The 17,671-nt window shown below is 36.9% G+C and overlaps 1 protein-coding gene and 1 pseudogene across 1 annotated transcript; one reads left to right on the forward strand and one right to left on the reverse strand.

Moving 5' to 3' along the window:
- The first annotated feature begins 2,259 nt into the window (after positions 1–2,259).
- LOC114711255 (uncharacterized) lies at positions 2,260–4,490 on the forward strand (annotated as a pseudogene).
- A 183-nt stretch (positions 4,491–4,673) lies between these two features.
- On the reverse strand, positions 4,674–8,862 carry LOC114711251 (uncharacterized). The gene is made up of 5 exons (XM_028895620.1): positions 7,318–8,862; positions 6,255–6,688; positions 5,969–6,130; positions 5,214–5,289; positions 4,674–4,859 (listed from the first exon to the last, which is right to left on the reverse strand). Exons 1-5 carry the CDS (start codon positions 8,860–8,862, stop codon positions 4,674–4,676), a joined length of 2,403 nt encoding a protein of 800 aa, XP_028751453.1.
- Between the last annotated feature and the right edge of the window lie 8,809 nt (positions 8,863–17,671).

Below are 17,671 nucleotides of genomic sequence, written 5' to 3' on the forward strand. Positions count from 1 at the left end.
TTAAACATGGATATTGGTGGATTATTGAAAGCTAAACTGAGTCATCAATTCAATTTTTATAAGCAAAACAGACTCAGCAACATTAATATTTTATTCATCATGACATACCGCCAAAAATTCCAATACAGCGTGAGCAAAACGTAACAACTGGGTAAAACGAAAAAAATTAGAAAAGTACTCCCTCGAGTAAAAGTTAATCAAGAGTCAGTAGTTAGGAAATTTAATAATTAGTTGAGAATATTAGGTGAAAGAATTAATAACCAAAATAAAATATTTTATATTAGCATGAAACATTGTAGGAAGTCTTCATACTAACAGAAAAGAGTAATAATTAGAAAAAAAGAATGATATTTTTTAAAATGTGAATTTATGGAGGCTCAAAAGGAGAAAAAAGGAAAAAGAAAAAAGAAGAGAAATACATCATGGGTTTAGGCTAGCATTATTGAAGGTAAGAATGTACTGAACGGAACAGTCTTTTTTCTTTTTGGGCTTAGGACATTCATTGTGAATAATAAGGACTAAGGGTGTGTTTGGATAGAAACCAAACCATGGTTTCAGAAATGTTTTTACGGATTACGAAGTAAATATGTAGAGGAGATTATCCCATTTTGCGGAAAAGTGCTTCTGAAATCACGGTTTTGGGATACCCAAACAGGCCTTAAATCTCTCTTACCATAAATTTTTCAAAGGGATTTTAGATTTTAGTACTGGTCACAAAACTTTTTCTATAAATATCGTGAGGAATCAAATCCCTAATTAAATATTTAAAAAATTCAGTTAAGTGCTAACTGTGCTAGGCCTAGTTAAAATTGGAGTCTATTTTGAGCATTCGGCCAGTGGGTTAAATGTGAGATTCTAGAAGGACCCATGGATTCTTATTGTCCTGGAAAATTCAGGTGAGGCTACGAATCAGTTTCACGATAAGAGATTCTTGCGGCTGATTGGGTGAGGAAATACAAGGTAACATCTGCTCTTGTGGCAGGAGCTATGCATTGGAGGAAACAGCTTATTTGTTAATTAAGAGCTTATGTCCTACGTTCACGAGCATGTCGTGGCTTTTGATTAGAGATGTAATGTCCTGGTTGAAAATATCCTCTCTGAGAGAAAATTTATTATGAATCACTCAATAATTTGAATTTCTAGAGGTTAACTCATTAACTAATTGGCTGGTTTTAAACTATTCTAAAAAAGACTAATGAAACTGATCTTAAAATATTTTTAGTAAAATCAAGATTCATTGGAAATCCCAAATCCGTTACGCCAAAACACGCACATTTTCATTTTCCAACCCATAAAATAAACACATACTAAATGGTTGAGATAATTAACCTTAACCACAATTCTAAAATTAACAAATTTTATACTCATCATCACTCTATTGCGCGCTTCTTCATAATATTTTAATATCTGTGCTTATTCTGGTAGACAAAAAATATACTCCTCCGGTCCTTAATATAGAACCCAATTTTTTTTCCCAGGCCCCCAATAAATCCTCCCTTATCATCCCTTGCTATTAATCCCACAGCAGCCTTACCTCTTTCCTTACCGAAGGCAGCATCGACATTAATTTTAATTGCCCCTCTAGCAGGCATAACCCAATTCTTACTCCTTTCCACCCCTGTCTCAGAAACACATCTCCTCTTCTTACCATTATCTGCATCCCAGAAATCACGTACCATTCTCATAGCTCTTCCCACACATCCAATAGCATCCACCTCCTTACCTTCAAAAACGAATTGGCACCTTGACTTCCAGATATCCCAGCAGATTATAGCAAAAAGGGCACAACTATAATCATCAGGCCCCTCCTTAATTTTTAACCACTCGTCCAACCATAAGTCAACCCTCTTCATACCTCTCTCATCGAATCTTAATGATAAAGGGGACCCAAACCAGACCTGCATGGCCCAAGGACACAGAAATAACATGTGTTCAATTGATTCAGCTTGGCATCTACAGATATCACAGACTGGTGTATTTGCACATTTCCTTCTAAACAATGCCTCTCGGGTTGCCAAGGCTCCATTAAGTACCCTCCATAGGAAATGAGCAACTTTTGGAGGAATCTTCCATTTCCAAACACCACCAAATCACTCTAGGAGTCTGATACGAGCTACCAGGTCTCCCTGAACCCTTTCTGTCCTCTTTATCTTTAACCACCCTTGAATCTGGAAGCATGCCTCCTATGTCCACAATCTCGATTCAAAGATTGAATTCTGAAGGTTTCGTCAATGGGCATCCGATTCGCCACAGTTCCCGAGAATCGCTGCTTCGTGGACTATGTGAGTTTCAATTTTCTGTTTGCTTGAATTTTATGTTATTTTATTCTGAGATGATCTTGTTGCTCGAAGCTAATCAGAGGTGGTTTCTGTTATCTCTCTAACGTCCACAGGACAATGAGAGATCCTAAAAACTTCAGTAGCGGAATGAAGAATACCATGGAAGACCTGTCAATGCAGCTTTCAATTTCAACGCCACCGCTCATAAGGTGGAAACTCTAAGGTCTGGCGATCTCCGTTTCGATCGATTGCAACCCTCGGATCATGAATTGGTTGGAGAGAAGATTCTTGAGTTTGGCCAATTTGTTGCTCGAGATGCCGTGCTTGATGAAGAGTATTGGGTATGTCATGAATTGAAACTGAAAGCCTGAAACTATATTATGGAGCTTGATGGAGTTTTCGCTTGCTTTTGTACATGTTGATTTATTTTTGCGATTTTTTTAATGCGACGGCAGACAGCAGCCTGGTTAAGGGCAGAAAGTCACTGTGAGAATCCAACGCTTGCGCGCCATGACATCCGGTATACTAGAATGATCCTTTCATAAGCGTCCTCAGTTTTCACTTTCAACTTTCATTTATTAATAGGATAGGATTGGTAGCACCTTTGCGTCGTGAAAAGAACAATGACGAGTTTAGAGATCACTTGTGTTACTTTTCTAAAAGCTCACAATCAACTAAAATCAAGATGGATATTAAATAAATTCAAGCTTTGCTTTGAATTATAGTGAAAAGTTGGATGCACTGAATCTTGCTATGCTTTTTTCAGACACATTCATAATTACAAAATGAGATTTGCAGACCAGGTAGGGGTTTGTGCTATAAATTTGTTCATTGTTAAACTATGTACAATGAGATTTCTTTCATGAATTTCTAAAGACGGGCTTCCTATTACCTAGGAATTTAATGCACTAAAGAAGCGGTGCCAAATGCAAAATGAGCAGAAATGCACATGCATTATTGCGGTAAAAATTATCATATCTTCTGAATCAGTGAAAATGAAAGGCTGCAATTTACTAATATTGCGCTGATTTTATGCAAAGTAATGATTAGCCCTGAATGTGTGCGTTTAACCTTACGTTGTTTGGAGTCAAGTTTATCAGGTGAAGAAGGAGCATAAGAATGTAAAACGCCCGATATTGAAGAGCGTCGTAGGAACGCTTGATTTGAATATCCGATATTTGCTGCGGGGAGAGACTTTTCCCGGGGTATAGTACTTCCTTCTTATTGAGATACAACTACGTCTTCTGACCTGTCTAGACGGATTTTGATGCTCTGAGGCATTTGGTATGTCATTGTCTTAATTTTGACACCTTAGTCGTTTTGCCGAGGCAAATAGAAGGTCGCTCTTGCAAAACCGGATGTTTTAAACTGAGTTTTCTTAATGTCATTTACTCCAACGGATAACCAAGCATGCACCAAATCTTATACCCTTGCATTCATCCCGGCACCATGGAAGGGGAAATGACATGACAATGTACCAAGTTCCATAACTTCGATGTATTCATTTGTGCAGGAACGGGTTAAGGCTCCTCGATTTTGCAGCATCGACAGAACAGCACCGAGCAGATATGGCTACATTGCAAACGTATGTGTTGCGAAATCAGCTCGTCGTCAGGGCATTGCAAGCAACATGTTGTACTATGCTGTTGCATCAGCAAAAACTAATGGTAGTTTTAAAGTTGGAGAGTAATTTGACTCCTATAGTATACAACTGACTGATGATATGTCTGTGAATCATGAAAGAAACTTACCGTATATTCCATGATTTATTGAGCAGGTGTGGAACAAGTATTCGTTCACGTGGACAGAAATAACACAACTGCACAGAATTTGTACCAAAAGATAGGCTTTGAGGTAAGCTCAACACAATCATTTCTACTTCTTGCACTGATCTCTTTAAGAGTATTCCTTCCCTACAAAAAGCAGTAATGCAGCTTCCTTCGCCTTTTCAGATGGTTGTTATGGCAAATTCTCAATTATCGAAGGAACAACTATTCTTGCTTCGTCTACAGACATAAATACTCTGCATTATTTTGTTTCTGAACAACTGTAAAGTTCAAACGGCTGTACCTCCTCTCTCTCTCCGCACTTGTTGGGAGGTATAGCGCTATAGTCTGTATTGTAATTTAGGTTTTCATTTCTTTTTTCTCCATTGTAAAGGAAAATGGTTTGTCAGTCTGTATTCTTCCTGAATCAAGTTTCAGAAAGACCAAACAAAAAGTGTATGCTTTCACAGGTTCAAGAAAGCAACGAGTGTCACGCTCGGGATGAATCTCCAGAGAAGAACAAAAACATATATTGCAACCCCAATAGTAATCAGAACCCTAGTGCTTACCTCCGCTTTCTACTTGCTCTTTTTATATGTCGTTTCTTCTTTTGTGTATGTGATCAATATCACTCAATATGCTGAATATGAAGAAGGACCTGGGTACATCCAAATACTTTAAGCAGTCTCAGCGACAAGCAGTTATCGACGATGAAGCCCAAATGAGCATCTGTGAAATTTCTGCACCATGATAGGTCCAGAGTATGCAAATTTCTTGCACGGCTGCCAAGGGACAAGGCTGTGTCATGGCCAACCTGTCACGCGTAAACCATATAATCAAACCTTGGTTCACATTGATCAACGTAACAACAGTACGAGGAAGGGAGCCCAGTGAAAGGCTTTGACAAATACTAAAAATATATATATAAAAAGAAAAATCACACGATAACCCAAGAAAAGTGGCACCACTGCTTATGACTCATGAGCAATGTGATTTCCGTAAATTTTATATTGATTTTGATTATATTGATGATTAGAAAACATGGATTGATGAACCAATGCGTTTACCAATTACCAAACCAATTACCAAAAGCAGCCTTATCAGCAGAGGAGGTTCCATGTGCATGCCCAGCCAAAGGAAGCTTGGAGACAGGAGGGAAAAAACGTACCTTTTCCACGTTATTGAGTGAAAGTTCTTTCAAGCACGCTCCCGTGGTCTCCAGAAAAGCCGCAATGGCTTCATCACTGAGATACAAAAGATGTTCAATTTGTTCAACTCTTTGGAGACATAGACATTGCATGCTAATAAAATACTACCTCTCATTTTTAATATAAGACACAGTTGACTAATTTGATGAGATTAAGGAAACTAAGTAAATTACTTGCTTATAGCATATATTTACACAATCTCTCTAAAATATTTATATGCATCATTAAATTATATATCAATCTCTAAGTCAGATAAATTAGTTTGGACAGAAATAATTATTATAAATACTTTAAGCTAATATATTTACCTTTATTAATTTTTTCAAATTAGTCAATTGGATCTTATATTAAGAACTGGAAATAGTATAGTAGTATATATTTTTGGTCTTTTTTCCCCAAAACAAAAGATGAATACAAGATGTTTTCAATTTCCTTAGTACATATGAAAAGCTAAATGGCAATTCAGAGATTTCTAACAGTACATATAGATGGAAGCAAAGAAAGCTGTCCTAAAACTTTAACAAGCTAGAAACTCATCTGAGTCAACTCTGTAAATGAGCAAATTGGTAACAGTGACAGACAAGAATGGCAAAGCATAAATAAGAAGTGCATGATCAAAATTTAAACGTCAGGTTAACATATGAAGCCCACCAAATGCAAAATGATGATATGATGATGATGAAACACAAGAGAGAAAAGAGAGGAGGGGCTAAACCTGAATTGATTGCGGCGGAGTCTCAGTGTATGAAGCGCTCGGCACCCATTTGCAAGATATCCAATGGATGAATCCGTTAATTTGCACAAGTTCATGAGATCAAGTGAGCATAATCCAGGACAGAATTGAGCAATAATTTTAACTGATGAATCGGTCAATTTTCTACGCATCAACAAATAGAAATCAAACATCTAAGAAACAAACAGCTTCTGACAATAATCACAACTTAAGCAGACATTCAGATTTAACACATTGAATTAAATAGACTGGCACAAACGGTACTCACTCACAATCCTTCAAGACAAGTTCCTTCAAATTATGACCGCGTTCAGTCACAAAATTCTTGATAAAATCATCAGAAACAGTTTGGATGCCTGCCACTGACAAGACTTCTAAATGTTCAAAGCTCTGCAGTTCTGGCCCAATTAGTGCAGCATTAATGTTGGGGCAATCATCAAGATACAACTCTTTAAGAAGTGATCTTAATGAATTAGCCAAAACAAATACACTGTGAAATGTGAGAAGGGAGCATTGGCTAAGATTTATCGATCTAAGAGCCGGAGTGGAAGAAACTAGACTATGCAACCCCTTGTCTGAAAGACGGCATGCACCGCTGAGGGACAGACTAGTTAGTCTAGGTAACTGGTTTGGTGATCGTGCTAAAGTAGCAAGTACCACGTGATGTGGGGTGCAGCGGCCACACTGATCAAGTTGCAACACCTATTCCACAGGTGAAATGAATAAACTATTTCAAAGATCGCTTACAATTCAAATCAAGTGAAAAGGTGATACTTATAACAATATCAATCGAGTTAAGTCAAGTATAGTGAACATGGGCACTAATTGAAAGGGAGTCATCCAATATTGACCAGAAACCAAATTATTTGAAGGGCAATCAAAGTTAAGATTATCTTTTTATTCTTAAAAGCTGAGGCCCACCATATGAGTATTTCAGTATGTTAGCCACTTAACGGATTATCAGAAATACAGTTGCTGAAGGACAACAAGAGTTAAATTAAATCACATCCACTGCCTATGCCAAGCCAAAACGAAATTGGTAACAAAGCTCAAGTAAGCCTTTTCAGCACCCATCATAACACATAAAACAATCCTATGTATGCACGGCTTTTGCGTGAGTTTTTTTTTTTTTTTTTGGGGGGGTGTTGTGACAGCCAAATACCTCCAACATCTCTCAATACAGAACAAACATTATTTTCATGTTTATAGAAACCCCCTAGTTATTCTGCGATGCAAGTTAAAGATCATACTTAAAGAACATACTGAAACCTGAGTAAATGACACAATATCCAAAATACTGAAAAGTTTGAGTATCAATTTAGAGAACATACCACCAGATTAGCAGTGTCACATGATTGAAAAGCTTTTATAAACTGTTCCTCAGTCATCCATGAGCAATCACTTAGTCGAATCTCTGTGGGGGATCCAGTAAGAAGAAGTTCCAAAAAGCGACTGTTCATTTTTCGAGAATCACAGACCAACTGACAAAGTTGGTGCTTCAGAGCATCTGGGACATTTTCAAGAGAAACAATTGCATCAGCATTCTTGGCAAGTAAATCAAGGCATAGTTCTTGCAGCGAGGGAGCCGAGACTCTAGCACGTATTTGCTCTTGATTACTCCTAGGAGCCCAATTAATGGATGCAGGTAAATTTTCTGAAGAGTTGCAGCTCATTTGCCTACTTTTCATTCCTCGATTTCTAATTGTTTTCGTGGCTGTGGAGAAAGGACCAGACCATTCTTCAATTTCATTTTCAATATTAGCCTTGGTAGAAGCATGAACATCTTTTTCAGCTGGTGTAAAACGAGCAAAGTGAGCAGCATATGCCTTTGCTATATCCCGGAAATTTTCCATGAGTTCCCTCCTCCGTGAAGCCCTGTCAGCATTTCTCCATTGTTTTTCATATTGTAAAGCTACATTACAAGCTAAATGTGACGCATCTAAATTTTCGATATCAATCAAATTGATGGATTCCGATTCTAATCCAAAATGACATTCATGAAAAACGTTGCGGAATAAATCGCCATTGTCCAATACTCTCTTCCCTTTCTCTTCTCTGCTGAATCTCCTTTGAACACCATCACCCTTATCATCCCAATTGGGTGCTTCATTCATACTTGCAGTAACAATGCCCTTTTCGTTGTCACCACGCAACTCTCCCATACCACTTTCATCAACTCCATCAGAATCCAATGGTAAACAATCAGCCGAATTCATAAACTCTTTTTTTACTGTGTGAATAGTAGTATTTTGTGTTTCATTTTCCAAGTCCAAATTCAATGCGCATTCTTTTCTAGTGCGTTTAGCACTACTATTCTCTTCGCTGGGCCCATCCTTCCCAGTCTTATCGTCTTCATGATTCACAGAATCCAACGCTCTCTTCAGTAAATTCTTTTCTGACTGCCAATTCAAGAAGCGTTTGGGCCGATCATCTCCCTCACGTCCCGAACTATCAAACAAGACTGCTTTTTCCTTCGACCCAGAACTCGACGAATCCGTTCTTGATCGGTCTTGAACTGTAAATGACGCAGTCTCACATATTTTCGAGTTGGGTTCCTTCAAAATGATCGCTTTCTCAACCTTTTCGTCGGTTTCCAAGACCTTCAACCCAGTGGAACCCAAATTCAAACCCGTTCCTTGATCGTCCAATCCACCCATACTAGGAGCACCAGGCTTTGCAGTCATTTTTCTATCCACCGAGAACCAAGTCTCATTCAATAAAGAGGGCGATTCTGTGGTCAAGAATCCATCAAAATCGAAATTGAATTCAGGCGTGCCACGGAAACTCCAAGCCGGGGAAGTAGAAGTGAGCCCAGTGATCGGGGACCCTGAGGTGGGTGGGTCGGTTTTGGGAGAATCAGAAGAAGGGGTAGGCATGGGCGATGGGCGGAGGTAAAGAGATGGAACAGGAAGGAGGAAAGTTGAATTGGACGCGGATTTTGAAGAGGCCGTTAAAGATTGATTAAAAAAGTCAGGGATTTGAGTGAGAACATTTCCGAAGGACGTGAAAAACTGAGAAGTGAGAATTGAGAAGGCAGTCCGCGAAGATTAAGGAAGGAGGGAACGCAATAAATTTTGGAGGTACGCTGATGGCCCATTTGGTAGACTTCTACAGCTCTACGGTATATGTTTTTTTTTTTTTTTTTTTGCTTTTTGAAAATAATGCGTATGCTTATTTCATTCGGTGGATTTCCACTCTATTGTTTTTGTAAAATATTCTTTTATTTTTATATGTTTATTCGTTCCAGAAAAAGATTTTTATCCTAATAATATTCTATTAAAATATTCTTGACTTTTAAATTTTATATTTGACTTAAATGATCCCTTTCTTTACATATTTCAAAGCAAGGGACAAAGTGATCGTAGAAATCATTAATTTCTATCAGAGAAATTATAAAGAGGCATTTTTTTAAAACAAAAACAGAAGTTTGAAATTAATAATATTTTGAAATGGATGGAGCGTAGATCACCTAATTAGCAAATTTGAATAGATTAATAATATTAGTTAATAGTTAAACTAATTAATATGATTTTTTTTTAAATACTCTAAGTACCTTGCTTAATTCTCTTCCTACTTTTGATTATTAATTAAGAAAATATCAATATGGTTAATTTGAAAAAACTTTATAGACATGTGAAATAGATCTTATATATAGGACTAACATGAACTCATCAATTAGGTCTTATATAAAGATCATATGAGTATTAATTATTTACTTATTGTGCCATGGAAAACAATTTAATGTAATCTAACAACTAACAAATGAATCTAATAAAAATGAATAAGTCATTTTTATTGAATTAAGTTTAAAGTATACAATTGGTTCTTTGACTTTATATGAAGTTTTATTTTAATCCCTTAACTTTAAAAAGTATACTTTTAGTTCTTTAATCTTAAAATTGTTAGACTTAAATGATAATTTTTTATAACAATTATAGTTTTTTTAAAAATTAAACTTAATATATTGGTATTTGATAATATTTTATTAACATTTAAAATCTTGATATTCTTTTTTTATTAATAATTTTAAAATGAAAAAACTAAAAAAATATTTTTTAAAATTAGTGACTAAATTAAATTGTAAGAAAATTGACAAACAAAAAGTAAGTTCTTTCTTTGATCCACGTGGATGGTAAAGTTAGTTTATTATGACCGAGAAAAGAAAAAGAAACAAGGAAAACATGTAACATACGGTAAGTTGTAACTTTATTCAAGGATCTTGTTTAATTTTTCGATTTTATAAAGTAATTTTTCAGTTTTTTAAGTACTTCTGAAATGATAGTTTTTTAAGTGAAACATTATAATTTTTAAAAAATGAAACTTAATATATTAATATTTGATATATTAATATTTAAGAATATTTTATTAATATTTAAAATTTTGATGGCGTCATTTTTGTCAATAAAACTAATGGAGTTAAGGTTTGTAAGTTTAAAAATATTTAATAAATTTAAAGCATCATAGTAAAATTGTATAAGAATTAAATAATCAAAGATACGCTTTCACTAAAAAAATAATCATTTATTTTTTATAATTTTTATTAGCTTACAATTCAGTTTCAAAAATATAATTTGATATAACTTAATTTGTTTAATTTTAGCCATATAATAAATCTATTCTTACATTTTATAGCCTAATCTCTAAAAAAATTACTGGTAGTTGTCTCCTAATCTGAACCAATTTATTAAATACCAGATATCTTATTGAGTAAGTTTTTTTTATCTGGATTATAAAGTAAGTTTTCATTGAGCCAAAACGATAAAAATTAAGTGTTAAATTTTTTCTCAAATCAAAATGTTAACCCCGTTATTGCCCAAATGTTTTTTTTTTTCAGTAAATGGACATTGATGAATTTTTCAAAGATAAACTGAGTAATCAATCTTTTAAACAAAAGCATATTCAGCAACATTATTGCTTTTTCTCGTCTTGACATTTATCCAATCCAAAAGTTTCAATAAACCATGAGCAAAACATAACAATTGGGTCAAAGAAAATAAGAATAATAATCACGAAAAAAAAATCACAAGTGACTAAAGGACCTGTATGATGAACCTCAAGTTATTATTTAATATTTTTACGGAAAAATTTTTAATCTGTTTTAGACTTTAGTAACTAAAAAAGAGATTGGATCTAACAAAATTGGGACACCTTCTTGATGAATTAAGCTTCGAATATTTATTAGGAAACATTTAATATTTAATGTCCGACAAGTTCTACAGTTAAATAAAAAATGATATACGAATGGACAAGGTGGAAAGATGGGAAAAAAAGGACAAGTTGTCAAGTTACGTTGGATAAGCTCGGGGTAGAAAAAAGAGAGAAACAGAAAGTGGGGTGATGGACAAAGTGAAATGGATATATATATATATATATATATATATATATAATATTTAAATATCCTGAAAGTATCTGCAAAAGAATATTCAATACCTGAAATTTTTTTTTTGTTCTTATATATCCTAAAAATTTATTTTCATAACAAAAATACCCTGGTCATTATCTACCGTTTAGTTTGATTGTTAAATTATGAGGCTTGACTTGTATATTTAACAATCAAACTTAATGACAGATAACATTTTATGAAAAAAAAATACTGTAAAATAAAATTTTCAGAATATATAAAAATAAAAAAACTTTTAGATATCAAAGTGCTACTTTATACTTTATAGATATTTCTGAGCATTTAAGCACTTTACCCCTTTATATATACATAGGTAGAGATAAGATATTGGATAGGCATGGAAATGGCATTAAGAAAAAACATGTGAAGGCGATGCTTCAACTAGTAATGTCCGTCATGATGAAAGATTTAACTTAATTAAACATGGATATTGGTGGATTATTGAAAGCTAAACTGAGTCATCAATTCAATTTTTATAAGCAAAACAGACTCAGCAACATTAATATTTTATTCATCATGACATACCGCCAAAAATTCCAATACAGCGTGAGCAAAACGCAACAATTGGGTAAAACGAAAAAAATTAGAAAAGTACTCCCTCGAGTAAAAGTTAATCAAAAGTTAGTAGTTAGAAAATTTAATAATTAGTTGAGAATACAAGGCTTCAGTCCAGGTAAGGCCACTCATTCTCAACTCATCAACGGGCCACGTTAGGACTCTCAGCTTTGAATACCAAATCTAGGATAACTGGAAAGATTGTCACCAAACACTCCTTCATGGATCGTGGTCGGATTCTATTTTCTGATGCACAGGATCCTCTTAAAGAGGCAAGTGCAGAGCATACTTAGAATCTCTGGCGACAGAAGAAAGATATCATAAGTGAGGCTTTCAGAAGAAGAGAGAAATTTAGAGAGAACTCATGAGGAAAGCACACTAGTATTATACAAGGAAGTCGATACAACTCCTTCTGCCCCTAACTGAAGGCAGAGTGGGGGTTTATATAGGGGTTCGGGGTCACTACATGACAAAGACCTAATAGTACATGTCATGATGACGGGTAGACGCCATTATGACCTATTCTAATGATGACATTTACTTTAATGATTACAAGAGGACGAAATAGACTACAGGACAAACTACTTTAATAAAGCTACTTTTACAAAGCTACTTTATTAAAGCTACTTTTCTAAAGGTACTTTAATAAAGTAAAAGTAGACGACGACATAAAGTGGGAATCTGACGGGTCCCACCCTATCTTCAAAGTATCTAAAGGAGATTTCCTGATGATGATGCCCCCTAGTCTTTATAGATAGGCTCATGGCTAGGGGATAGGTTCATGATGCCTTCTGGGTCAGGGTCATCTGAGTCATAGTGTCTCCTTGAGCTCCTTGAGTAGTAATAGTCTTCGAGCTCCGGATCAGGGTCTTCTTGGTTAGGATCCTGGGATTCCCCTGCAAGGAATGGGAGTTGTGGCTGGAAACTTGGCTGAGGGAGATAGAGTCTTTCAGGCTGAGTGAGTTGGATCTGAGAGTCTTCTTCATGAGGGTCTTCAGAGGCTTCTGTCGGAGGAGGGACTTGTGACCTATTTGGTGGAGGCCTGACAGCACTCAGGATGAAATCTCTCTGGAATTCTTCAAGTGTTGTGTTGCTGGCAGACGGTGAATTTGGAGGGAAAGGTCCGAGAGAAAGACATGAAGTGTCTTCTCCTGTGTCAGGTTGGTTAAGTGCAGTTAATGTCTTCCCAATTTTTTCCATTAGCAACGCTTCCCTTCTTGGCCATGAGGGGGTGGTGACTTGAAGGATCAGACGATTGTCTATGTAGAGCCTCTGGTCAGCACTTATACCATAGTTCCTGAAAAAGGTATACAGACAGAAGAATCTTTTTTGTTTGGGAGTTGGTAAGTCCCAAATATTATGTTCTTTGAGAATTTTCCAGAGTTTTCCTCTCCAGTAGGGAAGAGGAGCAATCATCTCAAAGAGTGTGGTAAGAGGAGAATTTTCATTCCTGATGTCATTCAGGTGATCATGGACGACTACAGCTGAGAAGGCTATGGCACAGGTATAATTGGCTGAAACAGACCAGATGTACCATAAAAGTTCTTCTGGTATGGGTCCTTTAATGATGGGAACAGTGAGATAAGGAGCATCGGCATCAAAGTGCTGAGGATAAGGATGGATTCCAGTATCTACAAAAACACGGTGGAGCCAGTAGAACATAGTACTTCTGGCAAGGTTTTGGACATCTGCTGGAGATTCAGGACGGGATCCAGGAGGGAAAATGGTGGCTCTCATTCTGTGAGGCATTTCTGGTTCAGAGATGGTTAGGATGAAAAGGGGTTGAGGTCTGGAGAGTGACAGGAGTTTTGGAGGCTGGGAAACTTTCTGAGGTCTTGTGAGGAAATCTGCTATGATGTTCTGGTGTCCTTTGAGATGATGAACGGTGAATTTATAGCGAGAGAACCAGTCTTTCCATCGGAGTAGCTGGCTGTTTGGCAAAGTCTTTCCCTTGGGATTAAGCATTCTGGGAAAAGACGTATTGTCCATTTCTACTCTGAATTGATAAGGACTGAGATGGAAGCTGAACTTCTCGATTCCTCTTTTGACTGCAAGGATCTCCTTGTAGGTAGCATGATAATGCTTTTCTGACTCTTTGAATTGTCCGCTTGCATGTCCACAGTAAAATCTCTTTCCATCTATCTCTTCAATCAAGACAGCTCCCCAAAAGTCATCACTAGCATCAGTCTGGAGAATTCGTAACCCTTTGTCAGGAATCTTTAAAGGAGGTGGTTGCTGTGCAATCCTTTTGAGGGTCTTGACAGCTGAAGTCTGATCTGTCCCCCATGCGGGAGGATTCTTTTTGAGAAGTTTAGACAGCTGGCTGGTGTGATTAGACACATGAGGGATAAAATCCCGAAGATAATTAATAATCCCCAGAAATTGTTGGATTTGCTTTGTTGTGAGATTATCGTCTGGGAATTTGAGCAATTCTTCTGCAATGTGCGGTCCAGGGTAATACTGACCATTTTCAAAATGCATTCCAAGAAACTCTATACTATTGACACCTATTTCACCTTTCTTTGCTGACAACATAATCCCGTATTTTTCAATTATTTCCCCGAACTGGGTCAATAAAAGTTTATGGGAGTCCTTATCTTTTGAGAAAAGTAAAAGGTCATCAATGTAAATGAGGAGGTTATCAAGTATAGGTTCAAAGATTCTGGTCATGGCCTTTTGGAACAGTGATGGGGCAACCTTAAGCCCAAATGGCATAACAGTCCATTGGTACTGGGCATTTGGAATACAGAAAGCAGTTTTGGGTCGATCTTCTGGGTGGATACCCAATTGCCAAAATCCTGCTTTGAGGTCAAACTTGGAAAATATTTTTGCATCCCTAAGATGGACTGTAAGTGAACTGGGCTTTGGCAAAGGAAATTTGTCATCTTGAAGGAAAATATTAAGAGGCTTATAGTCAATGACTAACCTTTTCTTCCCTCTTTTGATTTCTGATCTTTTTTCAACATAGAACGCCTGGCAAGCCCAATTGGACTTTGTTGGTTCAATCAGGCCTTGTTTGAGAAGTGCAGCACATTCCTCTTTAGCGAGCTTGAGATCCTCTGGGTTCATACCTGGATGAGAGGCCTTTGTGGGACTGATGTCTTCATTTTTCTTGAAGGGGAGTTTAATAAAAAACTCTTGATTTTTCCATAATGGAAAAGGATGAGAGAATTGTTGATGACTATCAGCACAAAATTTGAGAAGATGATCTCGAATATCTTCATATCCTGGTGGTGCCTGTTGGATCTCAAAGAGATTAGGAACTTCAATATATGCACTAAAGAAATTTTTATATCTAATTCCTTTAGGCAAGACTTGAAGATTCCTAGTATGATTATAAGCATCAAATCCAATAAGAATATCTTTCCCTGGGAGATCACTACCAAGAACTTTCATCCATAGAACACATCCTGGAAAGAATTGAATACCAATCTTCCTGCGAGTGATCCATTCAATCTTGAAGGGTTTTGAATCAGCAGTTAGGAAGAGTTGATCACAAGGGACCCATGCTTCAGCAGGAAGGATATCAGGATTCATGATGGTTCTGCATGCTCCAGTATCAATAAAGGCAATAACAGGAATTGGCTTTTCATATCTTCCTGGAAGAATATGAATTTTGACATTTGGCTTGGGAGTAACTTTATTATGGTTTGATTGAGAAGTCAGGGAACCAAGAAAAGAAGGCGGATTCATAGGCTGTTCAAGGGAATATAAATTCCCTAGAGGATCATCATCTTCTTGGGATAAGGATTCGGAATCAGTTTCTTCTTCTTCAGAGTAAGGAAGGATATATTGTGTTTCTCCATCCTGAGCATCTTGTTCTTCAATCACAGATTCTATATCCTCATCTTCATTGATCATGAGAACACTCTGCAAGTGTTCTATCATCTTGACATCCTTTTTTGTCTTGTTAGGACAATTTTTTGCAAAATGTCCTTTTTTCTTGCATATGTAGCACCTGTCAGATTTCTTTGAATAAGGTCTGCGCCTCCTGAAGTATCTCAGGAAAGGCTTTCTGGATCTTCTCCTGGAGTAAGAATTCTTTGGATATCTGGACCGACGGTAGTGAGATTTTCTCTTGGTAGAACAAGAGCAATCTCTATCATCTTTGCACTTTATTTTCAGGTGTGGTTTCTTGCAAGCACGCTTGAGCTTTGACTGTCCTTTCAGCATTCCTTTGAAGAACTTCTGTTGTTCACAGAGCTTATCCACAGTTGCTAATGCCAACTGATATATTTCTCCAATAGAAATGTCAGCCATATTTCTATGGAGTGCATTGATAGCTCTATGAAGTTCTGGTAGCAATTCATCTGGAAGAGAGGCAATAAAAGTATGCCTGAGATTGACATCATTAGCTCCTCCAAGCATGTAGTATTTTTCAGACATTCTCTGGAAATGTTTCTGCAAGTCTCTTTTGTCCAAAGAACAACACTTCATTTCAAAGTATTCTTGACGATGTCTTTTGTTAATAATCTGGAAGTCACCAATGAATTCCTTATGAATGAGTCCTAGAAGAGTTCCTGCATTATCAACTCTGGCTGCTGCTATCTTCTGATAATCACTGAGACTTTGATACCATTCTCTTAATGTTCCTGTTAATCTTGAGAGAAATTCTGTAAGAACTTCCTCAAGAGTTGCATCATGCCTAGCAAGTTGTAGGTCAATCCATGCTCCGAACTCATGGAGTCTGTCTCTCCATTTTTCCGGAGGGAGATCATCAAAAGTGAACCATGGACCTGTAGTAGGTTTATAGTCTGTTCTTCTTGGCTCAGGCGTATGAGGGACAGATGGGTCTTCATCAATAGGATCTTCAACTGTAGGATCTGGTTGGACCATTGCTACCTTAGAAATATCAGCATGATATATCTCAGGATCAGAGTTAGAACTGTATTCAATAGAGGAATCAGACTCAGTTTCAGAGGTTCCATCTGTTGATGACTGATCTTTATCCATAAATTGGAAAGTGGCTATGGTTTTGTTTGGATCTGCAACTTCTTTTCTTTTTTCTCTGTCTGGAAGAGAAGTTTGTTTTGGTGGGGATGATGGTGGGGTTCTTATTACAACTCCTTGAGAGGATGGTGTTGGTTCAATAGGTTTAGTATATGAGGATGATGGGTAGAAAAGTTTTTCAGAGGAAGGGAAGTGAGATGAAGGGAAGTGAGGTGGTCTTACTGGAGGTCTGGGAGGAGGGTTTGGCTGGACAGGTGAAAGAGTGGGTTGTCGTGATTTTCTCAATTGTCTTAAAATAGGATAAGACATTTTGAAAACCTTGCTATAATCAGATTCTCTAGGGTAAGAAGGAGGTGATGTTGGATATGTGGGTAGTTGGAAACCAGACGGATAAGATGGATAAGGGTCATAGATGGTTTGTGAATGATCCTTTGCTATGTCTGACTCGATTCTTTGCAAATCCTTTCGGATTTGTGACAGTTCTTGCTCTTTTCTGGTAAATTCTGGTCCAATATATCCTTTCTCGATAAATTGCTTTAAATCTGCATCCAGTTGGTAAGCCTGAGAAGTCAGAGTCATATAAAGCTGCTTGACTTGATCAGAGACCTGGTCAAGTCTGCTCGTCAGAGTATCAGTTCTAAGAGTCAGCAGGTCAAGTTTTGAATCAATCTTTGTCAGAGTTCTATTTTGGCCGATCGCATTCTGGGTCTGCCAGTTGAGAACTTCTTCTGCTGCTGAGACTGGTCTAGCTTCACCAGTAGGAGAGATTTCTGTCGGTA

The sequence above is a fragment of the Neltuma alba genome, unplaced genomic scaffold (assembly GCF_004799145.2).
Source record: "Neltuma alba isolate B1F8T4 unplaced genomic scaffold, ASM479914v2 tig00011286_pilon, whole genome shotgun sequence".
NCBI lineage: Eukaryota > Viridiplantae > Streptophyta > Magnoliopsida > Fabales > Fabaceae > Neltuma > Neltuma alba.